Source organism: Aulonocara stuartgranti (genome assembly GCF_965226115.1).
Source record: "Aulonocara stuartgranti genome assembly, chromosome: 11".
NCBI classification, from domain to species: domain Eukaryota; kingdom Metazoa; phylum Chordata; class Actinopteri; order Cichliformes; family Cichlidae; genus Aulonocara; species Aulonocara stuartgranti.
In genome coordinates, this window is record NC_138947.1 from 35,295,219 (window position 1) to 35,315,747 (window position 20,529).

Below are 20,529 nucleotides of genomic sequence, written 5' to 3' on the forward strand. Positions count from 1 at the left end.
GAGTTAGGTGACATTTGTGATACTATGATGATTCACAAGTCAGTGTTAAGTGGTTCAAAAAAAAAAGGAGTGGCCTGAAAATGGATGAAAAAGCTACATGTTTAAAGACAAACACTGAAAGACCTTCAGAGAGCCAATGAAACGAATGCGCAAGACCAGAAAAATTATAGTAAAGTGTGGCTTCTTGCAAGCAAAATCTAAATAATTGAGAGGTGTGAGTTGAATTTGTATGGTTGGAGCCTTTTGGAGCCTTTCAGTGAAGTCATCTTTTATAAATAATATGGCCTGCTGTATGGACAGCCCGTATGAGAAAATTGTGCTTCAGTTTTGATAAGCAGTTACAGTATACTGTATGTGTCTCTTCCTTGTAATCATTCATTTTTTTTAAAGCAGTTTGCTTCTATCACCATCATTAAATTTGTGGCTTTGAATGCATTTTATTAATACACATTAAATAGTTGTCTGCTGCTCCTCCTGTTTTTGCTGGGGTTTGCTTTTTAATATTGCAGGGTCATATTAAAGAGAACGATTTAGGCAATAATACTGCTTTGTTGAAGCCACAATCTTTTCATAACCATATGATTGTATATCTGTGTCTGAGTACGTGTGTGTGTATCCTGTATCAGCTGAAGAGAGAGTGTCCTTTCACCCAGTTTTAAGCAAACGTCAACAGTCCTCCAGTCGACGCAGGTGACCTTGAAGGATGTGGACAGAGAGTCAAAATACATTCCCATAATCAGTGAGAAGAATTGGTTGTTCCATCCAGCTTCGGCCTTGAAGCCGTCCAGATGGCGACGGGGTGGCCGAAAGTGGTCTCTTTCAAACCACAGAGCGTGCATGTACTTCACCCCCAAACAAATTCCTTACATATTTACAAAGACCCTGTTCCCCCTCTGGCCTTAAACTCCATTATTTTTCAAAAAGGAAGTGTGAAACAGAAATGAATATGTAGAAAGTTACAGATGTTTGCTTCCTTCTTCATGAACACTTGGAGACAAAGGAGGAGAATGAAATCAGGAGAGTCAAGCAAAGCAGGGGAATGGTGGGGGATGAGGGGGAGAAGGTTACAGCAGTGGGAGATGATTAGCATTTTGCTACAGGGACTCTCTTGCTTTTCTTACCCAGTGTTGTGGTTACCCTTTGAAAAGAGTGCATATGCTTTGTTATTCATGAGTTTGTTTCAGGGAAACAAGCTTTAATGTGAAGTTTTAAGAAATAAATATTAGCATTGATGCTGTATGGTCATGGGAATGGGCTCCAGGTTATGTTGTGTATGAGAGAGGCGTTTAAAAAACACTCACACACCAGGGTCCACAGTTTAAAAGTATTTAATAAACTCTGCTCTAGCACTGGCTTTCACTGATGAAAATCAATATTATACTTCTTGCCATTTCTTTATTGCTGTATAAATTAAAGCTAATGCTGTGGTTAGAGCCCAGCACTATGAACTAATAGACTGAAGACATGAAGACAAGAGTGGTACTGTTCTAAACTGTTTTACAACGGCAAAATATTTACAATACATTCCCAATTTGCACTGGGGACCAACCTCGTGATGTTGGCCAGTTGCCGGTGGGTTTCTTAAACAAAGTTACTATGGCACAGTTGTGGAGAAATTGCATTTTCCTGTGAACATATACTAAAATAAAAAAGATTTGTGGACTACTGGGTACATACTCTGCCTGTTTAGTAATCCATCCATGGGTTTAATTTACCAAAATAAACCAAAACCTTTAAAGATTAAGTTTCAAGTTACTTGTCTATGAAATCTAGTCCCATTTGTAGATTAGAAAAATGAAATATTACACAGAAACAGATGAGCACAACAATGATAAAAAAACAAAATCACAAAATGGCACAAGTTAATATCAGTTCTGTATGAGTGGAGTTTGACTCTTCAAAAATAATGGCAAGTAGTGTCCTATTGACCCTGACCCACATCCACCCATCCGCATTAAGGGGACGGCTGTGGAGCGTGTGAGCAGCTTCAAGTTCCTGGGAGTCCACATCTCTGAGGATCTCACCTGGACGACCAACTGCTCCAAGCTGGTCAAGAAGGCTCACCAGCGCCTCTTCTTCTTGAGGACTCTGAGGAAGAACCACCTGTCCTCAGACATCCTGGTGAACTTCTATCGCTGCACCATCGAGAGCATCCTGACCAACTGTATAACAGTCTGGTACGGGAACTGCTCTGCCTCGGACCGGAAGGCGTTGCAGAGGGTCGTGAAAACTGCCCAGCGCATTGCCGGAGCACCACTTCCTGCCATAAAAGACATCTACAGGAAGTGGTGTCTGAAAAGGGCGGGGAAAATCATCAAAGACCCCAGTCACCCATCGCATGGACTCTTCACCCTCCTGCCCTCTGGGAGGCGCTACAGGAGCCTCCGGACTAAGACCACCAGGTACCGGAACAGCTTCTTCCCCACAGCTGTCAGACTCCTGAACTCTGCCTCCTGACATCTGACCCACGTTAAACTCATGGACTGAACATACACACACCCACAATGGACAACTGTACCCTCAAACACACAATAATAACATGGACTGAACCACCACTCACAACCACTAGCACTTTATATAGCCTCTGTAGAAACTATCTACACCCTCACTTATCTTAACTGCACTACTGTATAGCTCTGTGTAAATAATCATTCTGTACATTCGATAATCTTTAATCCTACAACTGTTTACAACTTGCATAGTTCCCATTTCTGTATAGCTGTATATCTCAGATTCTGTAAAGTTATTTATTTCATATTCTGTATAGTTTTTCATATTTATATCCTGTTCATATCCTGTACATAGCTTGTACTCACTACAGCCTGTACATACTTATAGTTATAGAATATTCACAACATACTTCATACCGTGTACATTATAACATACCATAATAGACCCATTTCTGTAATATACTCACATATCTATATTATTGCTAATATATATTGTAATATATCTATATCACTAAAGCACTTCTGGATGGATGCAAACTGCATTTCGTTGCCCTGTACCTGTGCATGTGCAATGACAATAAAGTTGAATTCTATTCTATTCTATTCTATTCTATTCTATTATCTATCTGTATATTCATGGCCCTTGGGGGAAACTGTCCACATATTTTTCTTTGATAAAAGGCAGACAAACTCGGAGCAGTATTGTGTCTTACTAGAGATAAAAATGTCACAGTGGAGACAAATTGACACTGTCGAGTCCTTCATGCTTCCAACACTGCAAGAAATCTTTCATTTATGTTGAGAAATAGAGTGATCACACTGATTTCATTTCAACAAAAGCAGATCACATTTGGGGGTGAAAATTTGGATTCCCCTTTGCATTGCTTGTGCATATTTTGCTTCTCTTCTTGTTCAGTGTGCTCTGCTGAGAAGCAGCCTTTGGAAAAACACTGTTGCTGAATGAGCCACCAGAGAATATCTCTCAAGTTAATGCCAGCACTGCTCTATCACGTTTTTGTCCACACATGACCAGCTGCATTTGTCAATATGTGCCATCAAAGCTGGCACTACTTCATTGTTTCTACGCTGACATTTTGATAGACTAGTGTTATTTGCTTGCAGGGTTTAATATAAGCATTGATTTTTTTTCACCTTCCCTACCTGAAATCTATTACTTACTTTAGGGTCAAAGGTCAAATAAGGAAGTTCTGTTCATGACTGGTAAACAGAATAAAAACTAAATAAGTAAATGTGTAAATGTGATCTTCCTATGTGTTGGATGATTGTTTCTTAGCAAATGTATGTGTGTGTGTGTGTGTGTGTGTGTGTGTGTGTGTGTGTGTGTGTGTGTGTGTTTTGTATGCGTGCTTCACCCTCTATAGTTTCTCTGTTTTAACCCTCTCAGGCTCAAATTAAACTTTTTGTTGCTAATGCACAACCAAGTCCTGCAGTGGTACTTCTGAGTAAAAAAAAAACTCATAAAATATGTATGTGGGGTAATCAGGTTGTTAGTTGCAAATCGGCAAATCGGCAACGCCTGCCTTGAGAGGGTTAACTCAGGTACTGGTTATTCTCACTGGGATTGGCAGTTTAATTAACTTCATATCTCTGCATGCTGCTGGAGAAGTTACCTCTCTGTGCACAAGAGACAGCATTTGTGTGTGTGGAAACTATGAGCAACAAACCTGTTACTTGAAGGCTTCCTGAAGCTGTGACAATTTCTGATTTCAGATCACATACTGATCAAGACATTTTTAGGTACATATTGTCACCAGACTTCACTGCTGATAGCTAATTTAATTTTCAGGTGAATATGGTTTGAAATTAACTAATTACTACTCTAATCTCTAATCTTTACTCCAGGGTCCTCTCACTTGGGGGAGCCTCTCTTCCCCAACCTAAAGGGAGCATTCCAGTGTTTTTTGGCAGAGAACTGTGTTACTTTGAGGTGCTGACTGGGCAGCAAACCACTTCAATGCATGCATGCATACTGAAGGTCACTCTGTGATGAAGCCATGCATACTGAATTATGTCATAGTAATTTTAATCAATCTATAATCAGGACTAATGATCGTCCTATTTTAAAGATCTGCCTAAATTTTCACATCAAAGTGAATTAAGTTAGTGCACATACAGTCACAATTTAGAAATAAAAAAATTCACTGTAGACATTTTGTCAGTAGATTATTTCAGGAAAATTAATTATTTCTCCACACTGAGCATTTTGGAAACTTCTAATTAAGGTTGCCAGAAAAATTTGAAAGTTAAATATCCACCTTGGAACCAACAGCAGAATAAAATAAATCCTTCACTGCTCACACTAACGCCATGGATAAAAACATCAAGTTTACCAGGGAAGACACAAAGGATAACTGTTTGCCTTTCCTGGACTGCACTGCGCACACTGAAGAGAATGGCAACCTCAACATTGAAGTTTACCGGAAGCCCACACACACGGACCAGTACCTCCTCTTTGACTCCCATCACACTCTGGAACACAAATTTGTAAGTCCTGAGTAATCAGGACCCTACATCACCGGGCAGAGAATGTTCCCTCTAAACCTGAAGGAAAAAAGAAGGAACACACACAGGTAAAGGAAGCACTCAAAACATGCGGTTATCCTAATTGGGCGTTTATAAAGTCAGCAAAGATGCACAGAAAAGAAGATCAGACACCAGCGAGGGAGGATAAGAAAGACAGACGCAACAACACTGTCATCCCCTATGTAGCCTGTGTATCAGAGAAGCTCAGGAGACTTTTCTCCAAGTACAACATCCCAGTGTACTTCAGACCCAGCAACACACTCAGACAGAAACTGGTTCACCCGAAAGACAAAACTCCAAAACACAAACTTCACCGATTCTTGAGATAAGGGACAAAACATGTCTGCCAGATAAAACCCAATTTTGTGGTTAAAAATATGCATACAAGTGTTAACCCAAATGCCTAAAAGACAAACCAAGGCAATGTTTATACAACAAAAGTATGATTTTGCATTTTTTATACATATAAATTTTTTTTAAATGGTACATTACCAGTACCTTAAAAATCCATTGTCCAGAAGCAGGTGTGATAATATTAAAATTCAGGGAAAAAAATAAAAGTAATGTAAAATTAAACATCATGGCTCTCGTCACTAAGTTTTTAAGTCAATACCTTATATAATATCAAAATATACAATTAAAATTTTATTTTTACATATTTTTTAAGTGATTAAAATTGTGTCCAGAGTTTTTGTCAGCACCGTCAGATTTTTTAAAAGTACAAACAAATCAGGAATTATTGTGGGTAGCTTACAGTCTGAGGACCCCTTTACCACTTCCTGTTTGATACACATGCCATAAGGTCACTGCTGTGATATATATTTCATTTATGGCATACCTTTCTGATAAAACTCTGTGTCACAGCTATAGTGCGTCAACACCAAAGTCAATGTAATCCAAGATTTAATTTTTGTTTTTTGTATAAAGAGCTTAATTTAGGTAGATTGTAGAGGCCATAAGCAAACGATGAAAAACAAGATGGCTTCTGTCAGAAAAACATGTGTTATGAGCGAAAGTAGGGTATTTTGTCAACACCATCAGATGTCAACACCATCAGGATTTTTGTCTGACGGTGTTGACAAATGTCACAAAAGTGTCCTATTAATCAATTATATTAAGTAATTTTTTTTTTACTAATATTTCAGTCATATTACTTCTTGTGTATTTTACTGATATTTCTGCTTTACAGATGTGTCAAATATTATCTTGAATCTCATTGTTTATGTATACTTTATTAATCCTGTAGGAAAATGCTTAGTCCTCTGCATTTAACCCATTCACTCAGTGATGCAGTGGGCAGCTACCAATCCAGGATAGCCGCCGTTCGTTGGATTTGAATGCCCAACCTTTCGATCATGTGGCATCTACTGAGCTAGCTGTGCCCCGAGAGCTGTTCTTTAAGTGATGATGTATGAATCCTGCTTCCGGGCCCAAACTACTCTGTGTTTATTAAGCCTGTTGTGCTGTTAAAATGTTTTAATGCTTTTTATCTTGTTCTATTACATCTGAACAAGCACCTAAAAACAGTCAGTGATCACTGTCAGCCTAACCAACGGGAACCCTCACGTTAACCTTTATCAAGTGGAAAAAAGTTAGCATTCATCCTCCAGCTTCACTGTGTTTATGTTATGCTAACACAGCTGTGTCGCTAGCAATCATGTACCACATCACTATATACCAGCTAGCCCAACTTGAGTAACCCTACAGACAGTGGCGGTCCTAGCCTGTTTGGCGCCCCGGGCAAACACTCCCTCTGGCGTCCCCTTCCCCACACACACACACACACACACAAAACATATTAAGTATTGTACATTAACATAAAACTGTTGTACACACACACGAAGCGAGAGAGAGTATGCATAGTATGCAAACGGCTACCAAACAGCCATCATAATTCAATTCATCCATCCATCCATTCGCTTCCGCTTATCCTTTTCAGGGTCGCGGGGGGCGCTGGAGCCTATCCCAGCTGTCATAGGGCGAGAGGCGGGGTACACCCTGGACAGGTCGCCAGCCTGTCACAGGGCTAACACACAGGGACAGACAATGCATGTCTTTGGACGGTGGGAGGAAGCCGGAGGAGTACCCGGAGGGAACCCACGCAAACACGGGGAGAACATGCCACACATGGAGTTGAATTGAACTCAGGACCTTCTTGCTGTGCGGCAACAGTGCTAACCACCGTGCCACCGTGCTGCCCGTAATTCAATTCAATTCAATTCAATTCAATTCAATTTTATTTATATAGCGCCAAATCACAACAAAAGTTGTCTCAAGGCGCTTCATAGATACGATTCGTCATACAATGAGAACAGGACAAATCAACAATTGACAATGACTAATTAATATTAAAATCTGTAACATATTGTATTGTTTGGAGTTTAGTCTGTCACTGTTACTATTTTTACCATTTCTTCTTGGACCAACCCACATAACCCACATAATATCCTTGGGGATTAATAAAGTATTCTGATTCTGATTGTTTTAGGATGACCTGCCATTATCCAATGACACATCTGCTTACCTGCATCTTTTACTCGTTTCTCCTCCTCTTCTCCTCTTTTTTCTAAACTGAGGACCTGAACTTTTCTTGTCCATCTTCCATTGGTTTTAATTTTGCACTCCAGTATGAACACCCATCCCTCAACCCGAGGATCACCACAACATAACCTAATAGACCTACACCTTAGTTCACAGAATTACTTTGTCTAGGGTGCATTTCTGAGATTTCACACAACCCAGGATTCAAATCATGAATACATAATGGTGTTAGGATGCCTGGGTCGTTGACCCAGGGTTTTTGAGTTTATGATATTATTTATATTTTCTAGTTTTTGGTTTCTTTGAGTTCTGTCTTATGGTTTATGTCTCTGTCTTCTTTAGTTGCTCTGTCTCCCCTATCACCTGCATCCCCTTGTCTAGTTCGCGTCTATGTGTATCCTTAGTTCCTATATCCCCGTGTCCAGTCAGTGTTTGTGTCTGCCCTGGTCCCACGTCTCTGTTCCCTCTGTAGTGCCTACATGTGAGGCTGTGTCTTTGTTCAGTCTGTGTTATGTGTTTCCTGTTTTACTTTGAAGGTCTCTGTCTTTTCTCAGTGTGTTCAGTTTACGCTTCTTTGGTCTCGTCAGTTCTGATTTGTCCCAGCTGTGTTTCCCTCCTGTTACTCATTCCCTGATTGCTCCCTCTGTGTATTTAAGCCCTGTGTTTCTCTGTGTCCGTGTCGTGATCTACCGTTTTCTTAGCTGTGTGTTCTGTCATTTCTCCAGTTTAAGTTTGTTTTGAGTTTTTTCAGTTATGTTATATTTTTGAGTACCTAATTAAAGCCTTTTTGAGTTCACGTCCGTCTCCGGAGTCTGCACCTTGGGTCCTATTCCTGCCTGCACACAGCCACACCTAACAGAAGATCACGACCAGAACATGGACCCAGCAGACTCCGTGTGGTATCAGCGACCCGCAGTTTCTGCCTTCCTCAAGGAGATCGTGAGGGAGGAAGCTGAGCATGCCCAGGAGCTCCAGTCACCCTTCTATGGGTCACGTTTGGCTTTGGGAGGGCCCCGCAGCCTCCAAATGGCTACGGCCGAGCCAGTGTCTATGCCTCGGGCGATCAGGTTGAGCACATGCTCCTTCTCTCCAGTCGCTACACCTCCGCCTTCACCCCTGGATTACCAGTCCGACAAGAGAGTTAAGCGGCGGAGGAAGAGAGATTATGTGACACCGGACGTTAGACTCACTCCGCTGCAGTCCTTCGCTCTGTTTTTGGGTCTGCCACGTTCTGAGCTTCACAAACTCTCTGCTTCCTCATCGCAGCCCGGTCCTTTGGAGGATTCGCAGCCCAGTTCGCCACCTCCCACTTCCCGGAGGAGGCGACGCTCACACCGTCACCACTCTTTTTCTGCGGAGCAACTCCCGGTGGTGAGTTGTGATTGCTGTCGTTCCTCGGAGCTGGAAACTAACAATCATATGAACACTGCTAAGACTGAGACTATTAAGACTGTTAGACGTGGTGGTGGTAGGAAGTTAAAAAACGTTTTAGAAGAGTCTGTGTTTGCTGAGCCTGCTCCTTCACACCATTGTGTTCCTGCTCCCAGGGCAGCTCAGGCCCAGCATTCCCCTGCACCTGTTTCAGTGCTTCAGGTGAGGGAGGCTGAGGTCCAGCTGGTCCCTGCTCAGGTGTCTAGGCTGGCTGAGCCTCTGCCTGTCGCTGCACCCGTACCAGCTCCTCGGGTGGGGACTGCAGCTGCCCAGCCGTTGACTGTGCCTGTCCCGGCTCCCAGGGTGAGGATGACCGGGAACCAGTTAGCTCCTGCACCCGTACCTTCTCCTCGGGTGGGAGTGGCTGGTGTCCGGCAGGTACTTGCACCTGTTTCTGACCTCGCTGGAGGCTCAGGTGAGCCCGTCCAGCAGGTTTCTGTAGGATCCGTAGGCTCAGACAACCTAGTCCAACCATCTGCTAATCCACCACCTCACCCGCCATTGCTGCCATCGTTACAACAGTCAATACAACTTAAACTTCTCTCCATAGCTCAGACATTAGCTCACCTATCGGCTCAGTCACCTGCTCAGTTACCGCCTCAGTTGTTTGCTCAGTCATCTGTCTCCGCTGGAGGGTCCGAGGGGCCCGTTCAGCCACCCGTCTCCGCTGGAGGTCCGAGGGGCCCGTTCAGCCACCCGTCTCCGCTGGAGGGTCCGAGGAACCGCTTCAGCCACCCGTCTCCGCTGGAGGGTCCGAGGAACCGCTTCAGCCACCCGTCTCCGCTGGAGGGTCCGAGGAATCGCTTCAGCCGTCTCTTCCTGCTGGAGGGCCCGAGGAGCCTGTTCAGCCTCACGCCTCGTCAGCGGGAGGGCCCGAGGAGCCTGTTCAGCCTTCTGCCACGTCAGCTGGAGGGCCCGAGGAGCCTGTTCAGCCTTCTGCCACGTCAGCTGGAGGGCCCGAGGAGCCTGTTCAGCCTTCTGCCACGTCAGCTGGAGGGCCTGAGGAGCCTGTTCAGCCGCCATTAGCCTCTGCCTCTGCTACGCCTGGTCCAGCTTCTGCTTCTGCTACGCCTGGTCCGGCTTCGGCCTCAGCTTCTGCAGTTCCGCCTGGTCCGGCCTCCGAGTCTGCAGCTCCGCCTGGTCCTGCCTCCGAGTCTGGTCCGGCCCCGGCCTCTGCAGCTCCGCCTGGTCCGGCCCCGGCCTCTGCAGCTCCGCCTGGTCCAGCTTCGGCCTCAGCCTGGGCTTCGCCTGGTCCGGCCTCAGCCTCTGCAGCTCCACCTGGTCCAGTCTCCGAGTGTTCAGCTTCGTCTGCTCCTGAGGTCTCCATGCTGTCTGTTCCTGCACGTCTTGCCCGGCCTGCACGTCTTGCCCGGCCTGCACGTCTTGCCCGGCCTGCACATCCTGTCCGGCCTGCTCGTCCTGCACGTTCTGTCCGGCCGATGACTGGACGTCGTTGCCGTCATGGACAGCCCCCTGAACTACGCCGCCGTCGGTTCCTCCCGCCCGGCCGACCTCCTGACCTGCTCCGCCGCCGTCGGTTCCTCCCGCCCGGCCGGCCTCCTGATCTGCTCCGTCGCCACCGGTGCCTTCCGCCTGGCTGGCCTCCTGAACTGTTTTCTGGGCTCTTGGACCATCAGCCTCCGGGCCGCCCCCCTGAACTGCCCGGGTTTGGACTGTTGTGCTGTCAGCCTCCGGGTCGGCCCCCTGAACTTTTTGTGAACTGTTTTTCCTGGCCGTCTGCGCCTGTCGTGAGCCTGTTTTTTGTTCTGTTGCTTTCCGGGCTCCGTTGTTTGTTCTTTTTTAGTTTCTGGCTCCTTGTTTGGTTTTGTTTCGAGCCCTCCATCCTGTTTCCCCCGCCGCCCACCCTGGTTCGGTTGTTTTGTTTTTTTTTTTTGGTTTTGATATTTTGGTTTGGGCTGTCTGGAAGCCAGCCCTTAAGGGGGGGGTACTGTTAGGATGCCTGGGTCGTTGACCCAGGGTTTTTGAGTTTATGATATTATTTATATTTTCTAGTTTTTGGTTTCTTTGAGTTCTGTCTTATGGTTTATGTCTCTGTCTTCTTTAGTTGCTCTGTCTCCCCTATCACCTGCATCCCCTTGTCTAGTTCGCGTCTATGTGTATCCTTAGTTCCTATATCCCCGTGTCCAGTCAGTGTTTGTGTCTGCCCTGGTCCCACGTCTCTGTTCCCTCTGTAGTGCCTACATGTGAGGCTGTGTCTTTGTTCAGTCTGTGTTATGTGTTTCCTGTTTTACTTTGAAGGTCTCTGTCTTTTCTCAGTGTGTTCAGTTTACGCTTCTTTGGTCTCGTCAGTTCTGATTTGTCCCAGCTGTGTTTCCCTCCTGTTACTCATTCCCTGATTGCTCCCTCTGTGTATTTAAGCCCTGTGTTTCTCTGTGTCCGTGTCGTGATCTACCGTTTTCTTAGCTGTGTGTTCTGTCATTTCTCCAGTTTAAGTTTGTTTTGAGTTTTTTCAGTTATGTTATATTTTTGAGTACCTAATTAAAGCCTTTTTGAGTTCACGTCCGTCTCCGGAGTCTGCACCTTGGGTCCTATTCCTGCCTGCACACAGCCACACCTAACAAATGGGCTTGGATTTACAACATTATGAATGAAATGTGCTCTATTTGGAAGCAGCCACCCCCTCCCCTTTCCACGGGTTGTGTGTGAGACTTTAAATCATCAAACTGTAAATTTAAACATTTACATTTTTATTGATCCGTTTACCCCTAGTCCTAAAGTGTATATTTATTTTCTTACTCTTCTTATATTTATTGTTTGTTTACTTGCACTGCTGTAACTGGAGCCTCATCGTCTCGTCTCTCTATATACAATAAAGTTTACTTTGACTTCAGCAAGTGCACCGAGGGATCTTCCGCTCACTTTTCGCGTATAGAATTTCGAAAAAACATCAGTGCAAATTATGAGTCTGTATCATAATGTCCGCTGTTTTCGTGTTTGTTTTTATTTTGCGAGTTGGTTATTAGATGCTGCTCCAGCCGGTCAGAGAATTATTTACTTGCTCCCAGCAAATGGGCGATAGAAAACCGATCGGTGCGTATGTCATTCCCAATATGCGCTGACTGACGCGATGCCCGTGATGTCGCCCCCCACCACGATGCCGCCCCGGGCAACCGCCTATGTCGCCCATATCTAAAACCGCTACTGCCTACAGAAGTCACTGCTGTTTAGTTTTCTGTCTTAATTTATGTTGGAAGTGGTAGCAGAGCTGGCGTATCATGTTTAGGTGGAAACAAGCAATCTAACTTCTAACTCTGTTAAATGTCATATATTCTGTTTTCATGGATGCCTGGATGTTACACCTGGTAAAGCAGCCGCACTGATCATTTTATTAAAGATGAAAGAATTTAGACAGTTTGTAACTCTCAGTGATGCCACAGAGTTCCTTTGACTTTGGGATCTGAAGGGGAGTTTGGACCTGGAAATGGCTAATGACATCAGAGTTAATGGCCGGATAGCATTTCTATTGCTTAATGCATAATTGTGCTGTGAATATTCATCCTTAATCTGTAAAAAAGCATAAGGTTCAGAAAAATTATAGTAATTACAAAATGGTACATTTCAGGCTAGAATAGCAAAGGGGAACCTGTCAGTAGAGCAACGAAGGAGAAGGAACAGGGATGATCAAAAAAGGAGAGAAAAAATTAACAGCCAGCCTGAGTTGAAGAAAGAGTTTCTCATAAAGGGAAAGATATAGAGTGAAAGAGGGAAAAATAAAGAACATCAGTTATCTGAAAGAAAGAGGAAAAAAAAGCAGAAGAGAAGGTTTTGGAAACAAGCACAGAGAGACAAAAGGAGAGAAATTACAGCGGGGTCTTAACACACAACCACAGAGAATCAAGGAGTAGTAGGCAGCTACTTGCTGGTGAACTATTAAGATGTAGAACTTGACATGTGCAAAAACAGAATTGTTATGATGTGTCTTGTGATATTACAAAGGTTGTTAAGGTTTAATGGTCATTTTGAAAGAAATAATATCTTGTTTTCTACCAGAGTGTCACCACCGTCAGTTTATTTTTCTCTTTTGGAGAACCATATAGTTTCCTTCCTTTATCTTCCAATAAAAATACGTAATTTTCTTAATAAATGTGTAATTTGCATGCTGCTTAATATGACTGTTTCTTATACAGATTAAATACAAGCTTCTGAAAATATGTATGACTGTAACTCTAATAATAAAAAGCCAAAACAATCTTACTTTTAAATAATAATAATAATAATGGATTGGATTTATATAGCGCTTTTCAAGGCACCCAAAGCGCTTTACAATACCACTATTCATTCACTCTCACATTCATACACTGGTGGAGGCAAGCTACAGTTGTAGCCACAGCTGCCCTGGGGCAAATGTGGTATAATTACTTTGAAAACATATGTGCATAAACAATAGAATAGAGAAGCTGCTAATAGTCAAAAGAGCTGAAACAACTTAATTTAAAATATATATTTTTGCATTTCTTTGTGTCTGACGGTGTTGACAAAAACCTTGCACTTCTCCAGGAAAAACACAAATTATTAAAAAATGTTACACCTGGAGGATAAGTGCTTAATCTCAGTGTCTGTAGACACAGTAAGAAATCCTTTTGTTTTAACTTGAGAGCCATTTTATACAAAGAGAGAAATCTGAGAGGTCATGTCAGCCACTAGTACTGTAGGCACTTTCACCTGGGGTCACCCATATTTGTGGGCCAGAAATGCAGGTTAGACTGACAGTAGCTTTTCTCATCCCTTCTTTTATTTCAGCTTTGATGGTGAGAAGAGAAATGCAGCCTTTGAGACATCAATGGGGGACAGAAAAATCCATGGCAGGTCACCTATTGGGATTTCAGATGTGGTGCAGTGACTAAAGCTCCCACTCTCCCACCACCCAGAGAGAAGAAAAATCATGACCATTGACAACTTGCAGGTCTTTCATAATGGTGAACATTGTCTAGACACACATTGTTAAAGTGATCAGGATACTAGGAGCCACACCAGATGGTCTAAAGGGAAAAGATACAAACAAACATAAAGCAGGATATTCAGATGAGAAACAATATATAAAATTGTATTTAACAGAACATGTTACACCTCATAAATGCAATGAAAGGACATAGCAAATCTATGCTGAAATAAGTTTTAAGAGGTATCTATCATAAAACTTATTTAATGCTCTTATGCAGTGTGTTCAGGTTTTATTTCTTCTGGGAGAGAAGAACTGCACTGTTCAGTGTTTGTTACATTTGATTCAGGTGTGCCTGCATACTGCAAACTATCATACTGCACAGAGCACAGAAACTTGACTTTTTGGACCATAATAATGTCATTGTAGTTATTTATGGCCTATATTCAATCTTTTGCAATTTCACCAATCTTGTGAAAGATGAGCAGCAAACCTTCACCCAATCAGAATTCCAATTAGCTTATTTAACAAAACTGCTATCAACATTTTGAAAGCATAAAAATATCATTATTTGCTGGGAGATTTGTCCAAGGCAACAAAAAGCAATTTACCATTTATTTACCCACTGTATATGTGATTGTTTTATTTGCTTGAATGACAAAAAGGGTCCCACTGTAACAATTATTTTAATATATATGGATGGATAAGTGGCATGTCCCTATTTTAGTGTAATTACTTGTGGAAATGTGCATTTATTTTAATTCGAGGCACTGTCCGGCAAATCACTTTTACAATACTTTTTCTTTGCATACGATAATCTACAGCATGTAGGCAGGACATTTTCTAAGAGTGGAGGATTATAGGTATTTACTGCTCCAGTTCTTTGATTTAACAACTCTAAGAGTCCAAGCTCCAAGATGTTGTATATTATTATTATTATTTATGACATTTATGATTGTGGTGTAAAATGTACAAGTAAAAATTGTGTCCTATTGTGTCCTATTTTTGGTATTTCTCACTAGGCACACATGGAATCTCAGGGGAAATGGGGAAAGTTGATCAACCTCAGACGGTCAACTTTCCCCATTTATTAAAGCCATTAACCACAGTCCACTGCATCAGCTGATGGAGGTATGTGTTGGTTCAACGAATGACAAATTCCCTCAAAAAGATTTAATGGATATTGTGTGGTAAATAATTATTTGTTCCCATTTTGAATTTGTACATTTGCTTACTTACAAAGACATGACACAGATCTTCTCGTCGCTGGATGATTATACTACAGACGTTAGTGATTCTCCCAGCTTCCGTGAATCTGTGCTTTAGTATTTTCGTGATTCGTGAGTGACTTCTTTTTCCTGTGCCACAGTTTTCCTTCCTGGACCTGTGACCTCCCTGCAGTGCACGCATGTGTGAGGCTGGGCGTGAAGATGAGAGCGAGTGTGAGAGAGCTTCCCCTTGGTCCCTTGGAGCCTGGATTTCCCCCTCACTGTATATATTGTGCACCAGTGTTGTAAATTAACTGTGTTTGGAGACGTCAACCTGCTCTGCTCTTGAGTCTCTACTCTCAGTTGTGACATGACCGGTCTCTAATTTTTATGGTAGTTTCATTTTAATAGAGAAAGACAGAATATCTGAACGAAATAGGAAAAGAAAAAAATGACGTTGTACTTTGTGGAGAAGCACTTGTTGGCATGCAAATTGCTACTGTAACACATTTCTTGTAGTTACCAATTTACCAAGTTTGTGCAAATCTCAGGAAGGAATTTAGCCAACTTCTTTATAAAAACCTTCACCAAACCATTCATTCCAAAGACTTCTTGAGCAAGAAGAAGCTACATTTGCAGACCCGTCTAAATGATTAAGAAGGCAAATTATTCCAATCTACCATTATTACTAATGGTAGTCTTGGTCACTGTGGTCCCAACTGGCTTCAGCAAGCTCCTTCTGTGTAGGTTTTCATTATCACCCTCACTCATGAGCTGAGATCTTGAATGGGACTCCAGACTAAGGGCGACAGTTGTCACCTTCTCACAAAGCTTCTTGCTGACATACTTTGACAGGTCTTTGGTCTTTAATATGGTTGGAGAGAGGTTGGAATGCAATAAATTGATTCAGTGGATGGATGGGCTTTAAACACATGCACAGTTGAAAATCAGTATCTGTAATTGATTGACTGATTAATTGATTGTGTTACGTGGGCACACATCCAGTGTGTGAGAGCCAGAATTCTGCCAGGGCTGTAGGGTATCAAATACTCTATTTTATTCGATGACATGCAAATAATTTTTCAACTTTCATGGAATGTGTTTTTATTTTTTCTCTGGATTTTTGGTTGATATTCTGTCACTCTCTGTTAAAATGAAATTACCCCCAAAATTAGAGACTGTTCATTTCTTTGTGAGCCAAGTTCAGCAGGGGATCAAATAATTATTTCCCACACTGTATACACCAATTTCACAGTGGCTAATGAAACACTGCTCACTGAACCTCAGTTTTTTTAAGAATTAAAAAAGGGAAGAAAGCCAGTTAATAGCATTGATTTGGAAAAGAATAGCTGTTTGTTGCTGTTGATGAAAATATGAAAAACATGCTGGTAACTATACAGTATCGCTGGGATGATTTATTTAAAATTTACGGTGGTGAATCACTCCTGTGTGTCCAGCATGACCTTTTGTTGCACAGGTTTGAAGTTGCCAGGATACACTTTCTGTTGTGGTTACAAAGAAAGAACAACATCCAATCCTTATATCTCTCTCCCACACATTCGCAAAGCATCTCTTCAGTTCAGTATTTTGCAGTAAAAGCTGTTGAATTCTCCAGCCCATCTCTCCATCAAATCTTCTTTGTTCTGAGGGTGAAAAGGAGCTATTTTTGTTCATCTAGAAAACTTTTTAGCACCAGTTACAGCAATACTTGCTGCACCTTGTTTGATCACCCTTTTCTATGATTGCATACTACAACTACTGTTAAAAAAAGGAAAGCCAAAGGAAGGAGACAATAACTCTACAATAAGGACTATAGTATATATATATATATGTCTCTATGTATTTGAGGCAATTATCACTGATTATCTATACATTTCTCAAAAATCTATTATACATCCCTATTATACATACATTTAACTGAAGTGCACATGGATATCGCTTAGTTAGGTATAGCTTAGTTCGAGTGGATTATGCAACGCGATATCTCAAGTGCAGTGTGCAGCACAGCTGCACACAATTTCTATAAATAGTGTGGCGCAGGCGCTGTTTCTGTCACGGTCTGGCTGGCAGACCGTGGGGATGTGGGGAAAGGAGGACCCAAAACGCAGACTCTGCGATGCAAACAGTGCTCTTTATTTACAGTGAAAAGGCTGTAAATAGCAACGGGGAGTTATTACTCCCCGTTGCTCCCTCGAACCCCGTGTGCGTGCTTCCCTCCGATATCTGTGCTCGTGCTCCCCGCTGTTGTGTTTCCGCACCCCCGTGCGTGCTGCCTCTCCGGACCACTCCTCCTCCTGTAGGGAAACCAGAGACGCAGCCGTCAACACTAACCCTCGGCGGGCATATACGCACAGCACAGACCTAAGCTAACACACACTGACTTGGTAAGATAACTCAATGATCCCGCGCCGGTGGGAGCTCCAACTCTCTCCTAAGTAGCTCCCCCGATGAGCCCTGATCAACAAAAGGTGTGGCATGAACTTCAGGTGTGGCCAGTCCTTCCGCAGGGCCACACCCCTCAGGCCTGCAGGTGGCTGAGCTCCATCCTCCAGCCACACCCGCAGACATACACACCCATACCCTGCCTATACATATGAGTGGAACACAGACTAACACAGCACAGTGCAGAAAAACACACACATCACCAAAATAATAATAATAATAACAATAACATCAACAGTCAAAACTGCTCACGGACCCCGAGTCCTCCAGAGCTGGGTCCGTGACAGTTTCAGGTCATCTCCCAAGTCAGTATCACGAAAGAGATACTGACTGACATGTTATGTCTTGCACAGGGATCTGTATGAATTATTTGGCATTAAATCTATTTGGATTTTCAGATGGAGCCTGGTGTGACGGTGGAGTCCAAGGAAAAGACAGCCTTCTCCACTCCGTATGGTTTGTGCCAATTTGTCACACTTCCGTTCGTCTTGTTTGAAGCCTGTGCCACTTTCCAGTGCCTCATGAACTGGGTGCTGCGGCCGCTCACTGCATATGCTGCCACCTACCTGGAGGATGTGGTCATCCACAATAACATGTGCATGTGCAGCGGATGGCCGCGGTCGTGGAATGCCTGAGGCAGGTGAGGCTCACGGCCAACCCAAAGAAGTCTGCAGTTAGGCTACGTTCACACTGCAGGCGAAAGCGCATCAAATCCGATTTTTTTGACCCTATGCGACCCATATCCGATCATGCTATGACAGTGTGAACGGCGCAAATCCGATATTTTCAAATCCGATCTGGGTCACTTTCGTATGTGGTACTGAATCCGATACATATCCGATGTATTAGAAAGCGACTGCTGTTTGAACGGTCAAGTCGCATTAAATCCGCCTTTTACGTCACCGACACAAGACTGAAGCCAATTATCAGCGCCAGAGAAGCGCCCGAGAAGACATCGCGAACGCTTCCTGGCCATCCAGTGTAGATGTAAGTGAAACTGTTGGGAAGACAACGTAAACATTTTATTTGTACTGTATAATCTGCAGATTCTGACAGAAATCTGCAGCTATCCTTTGAAGCACCGCTCCTCTCTTAAACAGCAATAAGGATCATTATTAGGTTATTTACATTATTATGTAAATAACAAAATAACTTAAAGCAAAAATTGGGAAACGTGAAGTCCGAAGTCTTTATATTAAGGGCCATCTGTCAAACAATACTGTTTGCTCTGGGTCTAAACAGAGCGCGTTGTGTGTGACATCTTCTTTTGCGCATGCGGGCCGCTTTGAGCGTTCACACTAGAGCGCGTTTGCTGTCGCATTTTATTTGTAGTGTGAACGAGCAGACAAAAAAATCGGATTTGATCAAAAAATCGGAATTGAGTATTAAGACCTGCAGTGTGAACGTAGCCTTAGATGGAGAGAGGTATGGTATCTGGAGTACCACTTGGGGGGTGGTACAGGTGTGTGCACAGGCCACCATTGTTTCGTGCCCGCGCCCCAAGTAAGAAGTAGGTTTGGCCAGATGTGGCCCCGGCAGGGCCTCCTGGTGGGGGTATATGGCGGAGGGTGTTCATTGTTCTGATGTTAGCACTCAAACTGCTGTAGACATCATTCATTCATAATGCCTATATTCTAATGGCCCTGCTTCACCTCAGGTTGGATTTCTCCTCTTATTATTTGATAGTAGTGATGCTAATTCATTTTGAATTATCCCAGAGAATTCCTCACTTTCTCCTGTGCCACCTCACCTTCTGCCACTCACTTCTTGTCAGGCCCTCATCTCTAGAACAAGCTGTCTTTTAATTGCTTCATATTTTTCAATTTTCTTTAATGAAAATGACAATTCTGGGCAATGGGAGGAAATTATATTTGAGCAATAAATGGCTGACTCTTAAGACCTGCCCCTATCTCCAGCTCACTCCCCTACTGCTGTCCACTCTACACAAAGCCTCTGATGGAGCATCTGCAAAGATGGATTTAGCATCAGTGATAATTTTCCTAATTAAACCACACAATATTAAATTAGGAGCTGGTGTAGTTTAATTAGAGTTTCTTCTTCTCCTCTCTCTCCTCCCCCTGCTCCACTTCTCTTTCAGTCTCTCACTCTCATCTTGATAAGGTATGAGTTGGGCATGGGGGATTGCAGAGTCATCTGTTGAAAGAAGGGAATATCTCTGTAATGAATGTTGACCAAATGTGTTCACAGTTTCGTCCCGTTGTCTCTTCATTCCTCCTTGATGTCTCTGTCACCGCTGTAGAGCCAAAAGCTTTTATCTCAGAAACAGGGCATTTCAGGGGGTTAACAACAAAGCCAAGATCAGTTTAATCCTTTAGAAATTGTGCTGCATGTTTACAAAAAAGAAATAAATAATAACAACATACTAATGAATGATTGTTTACATACCACAAAATAACAGCTCAGCTATTCTCAAACTTGAGGATTCAAAACACAGACAAACATGTTTAGGTTAAGTAAATTACTACACAACTGAAGCTGTAAAACAACTTTTCAATATATATACATGTGTTTCACAAGGTTTCCCTGTTAGAACCATAATGTCTGTTTCTTTCACCCTCTAGCTGATAGTGGTACAAACTCAAGAGGCTACAAAGTATTTTAAAGTGGAAGTTTATTGCCTTTTATTGAGTGTGTGTTTGCTTCATGCAAAAAAAAAAGTTTTGATTGTGAATTGTACATGTGACTACATACTGCGCACTGGCTATATCTACTTAATGAATAATAAACTGTTCTGCATGTTCAAATAAAAATACAAAAGCACTTTGTTCATGTCCATTTTTGGACTTCACAAGGAACTGAAATTGATTACGTGTGTAATTGAGTGTTGAATATGGCCCCAAACGTATAGATCTTCTCTAGGTTTTCAATATATATACAATGATAAAGACAACTTAGTTTTTGTTTAGTTTTCCTCTAAACTCAATAATCATTTAAAAGGTCATCCCCTAGATCTTCCCACTACCTTTGGGATTCTTTTGTTTCCTACTCCTAC

At 42.7% G+C, this 20,529-nt stretch overlaps 2 protein-coding genes across 6 annotated transcripts in view; one reads left to right on the plus strand and one right to left on the minus strand.

Annotated features, from left to right (window-relative positions):
• Positions 1-7,780: 7,780 nt before the first annotated feature.
• Positions 7,781-9,565, plus strand: LOC309717851 (uncharacterized protein). The gene is made up of 2 exons (XM_082552716.1): positions 7,781-8,906; positions 9,083-9,565. Exons 1-2 carry the CDS (start codon positions 8,412-8,414, stop codon positions 9,140-9,142), a joined length of 555 nt encoding a protein of 184 aa, XP_082408842.1. The 5' UTR covers positions 7,781-8,411; the 3' UTR covers positions 9,143-9,565.
• A 7,695-nt stretch (positions 9,566-17,260) lies between these two features.
• LOC309716923 (uncharacterized protein) overlaps positions 17,261-20,529 on the minus strand; it is a 74,681-nt gene continuing 71,412 nt past the window's right edge. For all 5 annotated transcript variants that reach the window (XR_014279545.1, XR_014279546.1, XR_014279547.1 and 2 more), the window contains 2 exons: positions 17,456-19,670; positions 17,261-17,368 (listed from right to left, as the gene is read on the minus strand). Coding sequence is in view for 2 of the 5 variants with exons in the window: in XM_082551075.1 (XP_082407201.1) it covers positions 19,558-19,670 (113 nt within the window). In the remaining 3 variants the exon portion in view is untranslated. The remainder of the gene's footprint in view (positions 17,369-17,455; positions 19,671-20,529) is intronic.